Source organism: Chrysoperla carnea, chromosome 5, assembly GCF_905475395.1.
Source record: "Chrysoperla carnea chromosome 5, inChrCarn1.1, whole genome shotgun sequence".
Lineage (NCBI taxonomy): Eukaryota > Metazoa > Arthropoda > Insecta > Neuroptera > Chrysopidae > Chrysoperla > Chrysoperla carnea.
Window position 1 is genome coordinate 48,229,510 of NC_058341.1, and position 9,094 is coordinate 48,238,603.

The 9,094-nt window shown below is 29.7% G+C and overlaps 2 protein-coding genes across 3 annotated transcripts; both read right to left on the reverse strand.

Annotated features, from left to right (window-relative positions):
• Nucleotides 1–1,082: 1,082 nt before the first annotated feature.
• LOC123300912 (putative tRNA pseudouridine synthase Pus10) lies at nt 1,083–4,877 on the reverse strand. Its single transcript, XM_044883587.1, has 8 exons — nt 4,751–4,877; nt 4,428–4,689; nt 4,221–4,390; nt 3,935–4,164; nt 3,708–3,821; nt 3,017–3,217; nt 1,986–2,206; nt 1,083–1,270 (listed from the first exon to the last, which is right to left on the reverse strand). Exons 1-8 carry the CDS (start codon nt 4,871–4,873, stop codon nt 1,083–1,085), a joined length of 1,509 nt encoding a protein of 502 aa, XP_044739522.1. The 5' UTR covers nt 4,874–4,877.
• A 1,108-nt stretch (nt 4,878–5,985) lies between these two features.
• Nucleotides 5,986–9,055, reverse strand: LOC123300914 (NADH-ubiquinone oxidoreductase 49 kDa subunit). Of its 2 annotated transcripts, none has more exons than XM_044883592.1 (7): nt 8,897–9,055; nt 8,560–8,788; nt 8,299–8,500; nt 7,888–8,239; nt 6,776–7,025; nt 6,490–6,635; nt 5,986–6,154 (listed from the first exon to the last, which is right to left on the reverse strand). In XM_044883592.1, exons 1-7 carry the CDS (start codon nt 8,992–8,994, stop codon nt 6,025–6,027), a joined length of 1,407 nt encoding a protein of 468 aa, XP_044739527.1. In that variant the 5' UTR covers nt 8,995–9,055; the 3' UTR covers nt 5,986–6,024. The 2 variants fall into 2 exon arrangements, with proteins under 2 accessions (XP_044739527.1, XP_044739528.1); XM_044883593.1 differs by having other exon boundaries at nt 8,560–8,816; nt 8,934–9,014.
• Between the last annotated feature and the right edge of the window lie 39 nt (nt 9,056–9,094).

The window sequence follows — 9,094 nt, forward strand, 5'->3', positions numbered from 1 at the left end:
CGGACATACACAACATGTTTACATGTCAAATATATTGTTATAAATGACTTGGCTGTCTAGACTGGAAGACAAGTGTCAATTTTCGTCAGGGAAAAATGGCTACGCCTTTATACTATCTATCAAAGATATCATATTATCGCACTATCTTCATTCAACACATGATCTTCTATATACAACGCTTTCATAACCTACAATGACTTATATCTACACCCTTTTTAATCGAAAACACGCCCTTCGTTATACATTTTTAACAAAATTATGACGATTTTGATCATTTTTCGCGGTTACATCAGTAAAACAATACCTTAATTAGTAATACAAATCATCTGATCAACGTTTAAAGCTCAATTTTAAGAGGAAAAACAAAAAACGTGTTTTTAATTTTATGTGCACGCATGCGTTAAATTTTAGGCACATCCTACTCATTCAATACGTTTTTTTCAAATACTAATTTTTTATAAATTCCACCGCTTGGTTTGAGAATTCAAATCAATCAAAATTATTTACTGAAATTTACCTTTAAACTTTCTCACAATACTTTATACAACATTTAAATACAGTCAAACTTCATTTATGTTTTAAACGATAACACTAAAATTTATAAAATCCAACAATTCTGGGTTTTTTCGGTATTTTTAAAAAACAGAAATTTAATCTGAAAATTATGACGTAAAGTGGTAAAACATTTTGCGTTGGTGTTAAATATTACGAAAGGATTTGCGGACTCTATCGTGTGTTTAGCGTGAGTCTCACGCTAAGAAAATTTGAAGTAGATAATTATAGTGAACAGAAAATGATCTAAGTTTTCGAAAAGAATAAGCTTTTCCCTGTAATTGCGTTGATTCGCTGATCCACGGATTGGCTATGCCTTTAATGTTTGTTGAAAAAACGGATATTACTTCAAATTATGTTACGTGAGACTCTAAACACACGATAGTGTGAGTCTTCTTGCTTTTCAGGAATTCAAAAATTAGGATTGTTTGATAATTTGGAAAGGGTACTGATTAATTTAAACCAAGATCTAATTAATTTAGAAAAATTTAATTATTTAAAAATAATATAAACAAATTATATTTACTCTACTAGCTATTTTCTATAGGTTTTGGGAAATCTAATTTAATCGCTGTAACATCTAATGCAATTATATCGACATCGATACCTAGAATTGAACTTAAACTAGGTTTGGTTCGTCCAAAATCACCATGAACAAATTCTTTGACATATGTACCAGCTTGTGTTTCAACATCCAGAGTAAACATTTTGGAATTTCCTAAAACGTACAAAAGGTTTATTATTACAAAAGACCAGTAAAATTATTATTAGAAATTTCAAAACTATGGACAAGATAATTTAATCCGTTCATATAGGCGAGTCGGATGAACTTTTTTGTAGAAAAATTAAAACAAGTTAAATTAATATATTAATTTTATGTTATGGAAAGATTGTTTTTTAAACAGTTAATTAATAAACAATTGAGATGCTGGTCAGATAGAGGTCATCTTAGGCTTAAAATTCCTTACTTTTTTATTTTTCATTTGCCGGTTTCATCTTGATCCGACTTTTCTGAGCCGAGATATTCAATTTATTTATTAGCCGTTTATTTTCCAAGGATTATGCAGTTGTTAGTTCTTATTAAAATTTATGCTCATTAAGAGTGGAAAGTTCCAAAAATGCCACAGGAAAACGAAAAAATTCCTTATAAACAAATTAGTTAATTTGTTTAAACCATTGCAAAATACGTGAGATATAAACGAGAAAACTGTATATTCTATGAATAAGAGACAACATTTCGACCGAAATAAAATATCCAGGTGACTTTTTGTTGAGCAGAAAAATAATAATAAAGAAATTGTTAATTTGTGTATAACAGTTATACAATATACAAAAATATTGTATCTGTTGTTTTTTCTCCCGATCAATTTTTTTATTTTAAAGATATTTATGTATATTTAAGTGGCGAACACGAAAAGAATGATATTACTCACCAGGTATCATTTGAGCGTTCATATAATGAATAGTTCGTGGACGTATTGCTAGAGGTCTTCGATGTAAAACACGTATTGGCGTTTTCTGTTGAAGTACAATATCTTTCATATCCGATAATTTATCCAAATTTTCTTGAGTTATTTGTTGTTGGCTAATACATAAAGCTTGATACACTTTAGTTTTCGATTCTTCGCCTTGTTTGATAATGATCAGATCTTCCCTAAAATACAGACAATAACATAAATAAAAGATTGAAAGCCAAAAATTTAATATTTAGAATTCGTTGTGTTCGTAGTCATGGTAGGGACAATAAAATCGATGAGCTAGCGCTTCCAGTGAAAAATTTTGGCGGTAAAGGAGGCTGTTATGACTAATTTGCAATTCTTTACATTTTAATCTTATAGAAAATGTCAAATAAAAATTATTGAAAAACACTAATTAATTAAACTTAATGCATTAAAAATTGTGAAAATAAGAAATCAAATTGCACAAATATTATTTTTCAAATGTAAATTATCATAATTATTTATTTAAATTTGTGAGACAATAATATTAAATTTTCAATGTAAGTCATAAATGCAATCCATACAATTATATATGCAACCATACAATTATATAATTAAAATAGTGTATCGTTACCATGGAAACGCCTCCAATAAAACTCACGCACGGTGCGAATAAAATTCTATAATTAAAGTAGTGTATCGTTACCGTGGAAACGCCTCCAAAAAAACTCACGCACGGTGCGAATAGATAATTTCTTCAAAAATTAAAAGGATATAATTATGAAGTCTGAGGTAACTCTTAATTTTTAAGTTGTTTTATTGCTTACTATTTATTGAGCTCTTTGTCTATTCAATGGAACTGTGGAACCAAAAACTAGAAAATGCAACTTGGGCATTATTCTACAATCAACAAGAGACTGCACTCTCATTATTATATGTGTTCCATGCAACTACCGCACCTGTGCCCATTAAATCTTTGGTTATCTAAGGTTTTTCTTGGATTTAAATAATAAACTTTTACTTACTTTGGTACAAGTTGCATATCTCGTACTTGTATTAATTCAGACTTATTAATTTCTGATTCTAATTTACGAAATTCTTCATATGCAAATTTTGTTTTTTTCGGATTAATTATTTCTAATACAAAAGGTCGACCATTTCCTAAGCAACGTACATCACAATCTTCTCGACCACTCGATATAAATTTGATGTAATCTATGTGAAAACTTAAAAATACAATTTTAGGCCATAATCTAAAAATATTAATTTAACAAACGACCAGGGCTGCCAGATTGTATAATCGGATACAAAAAGTGTATAATATGGTTATTTTATGTGCCCAGTTTGTATAGCAGATTGCCTCGTATAATTGGATACAAAAATAAAAATTCGAACGTGAAGTAAATTTTGTGAGAGTTAAAATACCGATTATTTGAGATAACGAGAGATCGAACATTTCTTAATCGTAGATGGCGTGATGCGCTTGTCACTCTTTCGAAAACTATTCTAATCGAAATTGGCGCTCTCTGAGTAATATTCGTTAGCATTACAAGTAAACGTAAAAGTGACTTATTAACGCAGCGCCACTTGCTACTGGAACTGTTTTTTCAACAATTTTGTCGCTTTGTATAATGAGATTTGATTCTGTATAATTTCAGTGACTGAGCGGTATAAAATAAGTCGGCTCTACTGACAGCCCTGCAAACGACGACTTACTTAAATAAGGATGCCAATGGAGCGCATATAATTTCTTGTACAGAAGCTTCCATCATACGTTTTCCATTGATTATCCATGGAGTTTGACTTAATTCACGTGAATATTTCATGTACCTAGAAATAATTTCAAAAATATAACGAAATGAACTGAATCTATGGAATTTTTATCCTTTTAAAATCTTTCAGCTTCGTTAAAAATGTACTCAAAATTAATTTTTAATATTTACCTTCCCGCTAAATAAATGGAATTATGTGTACATTCAATGTTACTACAATTAATTGAAAAATTTGGCACTTGTGGTGGACACTGAATGTGTTCCTTAAATTTCTCTTTATCAACCTGTTCTAAAAATGTTTCCACACTTTTTTTCGTAAATGTTTCACCACGAAATTTCTTAAAATTTCGATTACGTTCTTTAAATGTTTCTGGGCTAACTTTAAACAATAAATTCAGTTCCTAAAAAGTAATTTTAGAATAATATTTATGAAAATTTCAGGTTTTTTTATTTTTACCTTTTCTTCGTCAACGTATTTCAAGTTAAGCGTAATCAGAAAATCGCAATTCGCACCATTATCTAAGCTCTTGTTCAATCGTTCATTAATTTTTGGTGTAATCACCCATTTCCATACTTCTTTTAACGGAATTTCATTTATATTTTCTAAAAGTACATATTTATAGTTTCCTTATTCCTTTTTTCCCCTCTTTCTAGTCAACATTACCTTGTTCATAATATTCAGGAAATTTTTCTTTTAAATGTAAATTAACACTGTGTGCTCGAATTTGTTGAGCAATTGGTAAACTAATCGCACATGCAAAATTCGTGCTATCGTATTCATTGACACTCGTATTTTTCTCAATAAATTCCAGTAACTCATTAATAAAATGATTTTGAAGTAATCCCAAACATACAATACAAACATTCTCCTTTAATTTCTTTGAATTCGGTTCGATTTCTGTATCATCTTTATCATTTAAGTTTTTCTAGGAGATAAATAAATATTAAAACATAACCTTACAATCTGAAAGACCTTTTGTTTTTTACCTCTTTTAAAAATAATTCAAAGTTAATGTAAAATTTTTTGTTGGTACAACCTAAATGCCGTAAATTGCAAAGATTACAGCATCCAATTTCATTTAAATATTGAAAAATTTCTTGCTCAGACATTGCTGGAACAAGCGTGCTTTTCTACGTAAACAAATACTTCTTTTCAAAAAAAACTTCATGTGCATGCTGTTTATGGTACTGTACCGAGATTCTTATATGTTTTAAGGGGGCCTTTTTAAACAACATTGTACCGGAGACGGTATATGATCGACTTTCATCTATCTGAAAACGAGATATTTTTTATGACATTTTATTGATTAATAAAGACGCCTACAATAGTTTGTCTATCGAAAAGTGTTCAAGGCTATTTTTAATTAAATTAATTTTTTTTTTCAAACAAAGCCATACCATTATTTTCTTAATTAAATTATTTTTCTTCTGATACCAATTTCGATTGGTTAACAGACCGGTGTAGACCTGTTCATACCGTATGAACAAGTAAGTCAATATAGGTAACTACACCGATTTGTTAAGAAATCGAAATTGGTATTAGAACAAATATAATTTAATTACGAAAATAAAAGTATAGGCTTGCCTGAAAAAAATTGATTAAAATTAATTTAATTAAAAATAGTCTTAAATACTTCTCGATAGACAAGCTATCATAGCGTATTTATCCATCAATAGAATTTCGTAAAAAATGATTATACTGTCTCTTAGACTACAACAAAACTTGCCTAATTTTGATTCAGGTTTTAAAAATTGATTTTTTTTAAAATTGAGTGTACACGAAACTGTTTTTTTATTTAGTCAGGCTTAGAGCATTTTCTAATACAAAAAATTGTCTCTTTAAAAACGCCTTACCTTACTGTTGCACTTTCTGTTGTTCCGTGAATACAAGATGTATCTTCTTTTTCAAATAAGAGGTTTTCAATAATAATTTTTGGGTGAAAGAATTATTTTCCAACCCTTATTAAATTCATTATTTCAAATTAACTCAAAAAATATATTTATGGATCAAAAGTATCCAGTAACATTTTATGAAATTCAAAAAGATGATAAGTTTTAAAAAATTTATTTACAAAATTAGGTACAATTAACAGGTTTTCATCTACGGAACAAAGAAAATATTGTAATTTTGCAGAATCAAATATATTGGCTGAATTTTGTAGTAAAAAAATGGCATATCGGGATATATTTTTACTTTGAAAACTTAAAAATAAAACTCAATATAAAATATATTATTTATATTTAATCATCTAAAAATTAATCTAACGATCTATTTCACCAAATACAACATCTAGTGTTCCAATAATTGCAACAATATCGGCCAACATATGATGTTTACCAATTTTATCCAATGCGGCTAAATGTGCAAATCCTGGTGCCTTAATTTTACATCTAAAAAATAGAAAAATCATTAATATTTTAATCGGTTTAAAAACTAATTGCACAGTCGTTGCAAACAAAATCGATTTTGACCCCGCCCCGCGGAAATAAAGAATTTTGTGTATTCTAAATTCAATGAACCGAGTCTCTACACAATACTTATGCAATAATTTTGCCTATATAATTTCAAACTTATTTCTTAAAAAATAACGACAATATCATTACGTGAATGATTAAATTATAGTGTAGAAACTCATAGTAATTATGATATTTGAATTTAGTACACGAAACGGCGCTAAATTCGGTTCTGTACGCAACAAATATCCTATTGATTTTTTTAAAATTACCTATAAGGTTTAGATTCACCATCAGATACTAAATAAACACCAAATTCTCCTTTAGGTGCTTCAATAGCTGTATATGTTGCACCAGGTGGAACTTGATAACCTTGAGTGAACAATTTGAAATGATGAATTAAAGCTTCCATGGAAGTCTGAGAAAATCAAATATACAATAATTAATAAGAAAATAAAATTTAGAAAATAATTCCTACATTTCTTAGGATAAAACTATAATTTGTTCATTATAGTCAAGTCAATTAAAACACAAATTATTGAAAATCAGTTAACTTACTTTCATTTCAGCTCTAGTGGGAGGACATAATTTAGCATCATCAGTTCGGACATCACCAGCTGGCATATCATTTAAACATTGATCAATAATTCTTAATGATTGTCTCATTTCTTCAATTCGGCATAAATAACGGTCGTAGCAATCACCTTTTGTTCCAATTGGTACATCAAACTCAACTCGATCATATGCATCATAAGGTTGAGCTTTTCTTAAATCCCATTTAATTCCAGAGCCACGAAGCATTACGCCACTAAAAAGAACACATGATTTAGCAAACTGCAGGATGAGCTACATCAAGAATCAAATTTCAAAATTCCCTGAGGATGCCCGATTTACCAGTATAAATTTTTATACTTTTCTCAATTTTTTTGAAAATTCAAGAAGATAAAACACAAAGCTTTTAAATTAAGTTACCCTTTAGAAGGTAGATCTTTTGGCCAAATAAATTTGATATTTGTTTTTACCTCATGGAATATCGGGCGATATCTCGATTTTTTAACTTCCTATTTGTTATATGGTCAAATTATCGTGTTATTGGACATTAACTACCTTTTAATGGTTTAAGTTTTGCCCAAACGAAACTAAATATTTATAATAAACAAACAAACATTCCAAAATAAATTTTGTCTCGGTTTTAGCTACTACGAGTCAAAAGTTATAAAAAGCCAGTTTAGTTGAATAGTAGACAATTATTTTCTAAGAAAATGCCTGAAATCGTCCATCTTATAGAATTTTGAGCGATATTTCAGAAACTGGTCGTCCAAACGTTGAATGAACAAAAAATCTGTATTTTTAGGATCAAAATTACCCTATGTACTTAATTTTATCGAAGGTACCCTTAGAAAAACATCACCAACAACTTTTAGTTTCCAAAATTTGAATTAACTCTGTTAAAAGAGCAATTTTGAAGCAAAAAATAAAAAAATCGAGTTCATATGACGATTGGTTAAGTAATTTCTATGATATATCCAGAAATCCTATACAAAACCTCGTATTTGGTAGAAATTTTCTGTGATATCTCCGAGAAATACTCCTTTAGGCGTCAAATGAACTGAATTTTTGTGTTTATTAATTTTTATAAAACTAAAGCAGAAAAAAATTATTTTTTATACCTGAAACCATAATTTAAAGCATCTTCAGCTGAAACAACACCAATATTTTCTGTTCTTTGTACCCAAATTCGGTTAGTGGTCAAAACATCTTCAACTTCATCCAACCGTTCACCAAATTTCGATGCAAACTCATAAATATCATCCATAAGACCAATGGGCATATCTAAACTAACACCGCCTGGACGAATATAAGCTGCATGCATACGAGCACCCGATACACGTTCATAAAATTCCATCATTTTTTCACGTTCTTCGAACAGCCAGAAAAATGGTGTTAATGCACCAACATCCAAAGCATGTGTACCCACAGCCATGATATGGTTTAAAATTCGTGTAATCTCAGCGAATAAAGCTACAAAAAAATTATCAACCATTGAAAAAAAGAAAAGAGACGAAACAAACCATCCTTACTTCTAATATACTTCGCTCGAAGAGGAATATCAACGTTTAGTAATTTTTCTACAGCTAAACTGTAACATTGCTCGTTACACATCATACTAACGTAATCTAATCGATCGAAATAGGGAAGTGCTTGAGTGTAAGTTTTGTATTCGATCAATTTTTCAGTACCACGATGCAACAATCCAATATGGGGATCTGATCGAACTACAGTCTAAACAAATTGAAAATAAAATCAACAAATTTCAAATATAAAGCAGCGAAATTGGTTACCTCTCCATCAAGTTCTAAAACTAAACGTAATACACCATGGGCAGCTGGATGTTGAGGCCCAAAGTTTAACGTAAGATTCTTAACTCCTTTCTCAACTGGAGGAAGTTTAGCATTCCATGGCGGTAATTTCCATTTTGAAGTAGTTTCATCTGGATACATTACTGGGCCAGAGAATTGTTTCATGAATTCTGGGTCTGGAAACCATTTAGCAGCTCCTCGTTGTTGAGGTCTAACGAAAATAACATAATTTTGACAATCTAATACTATTATGTAACTGATTTAAAACATAAATTATAGCATAAATAATGAAAATTTATTAAATATAAGGGCATCTTACTGAATGCTATAAAGTACTCCGGCATTTTGAAGTAAACTTTTTGAGCCATTTAAGGCAGCTGGCTTTTTAAGCAAAATATTGACTATCGCACTAGCCATTTTGGCTGAGTGATAAGAATTGGAAATAAAATAAAATATAACTAGGTTATGTCAAAAAGGAATTACTCCGACAAGTGTAGATGAACTTTCACCTTTCATA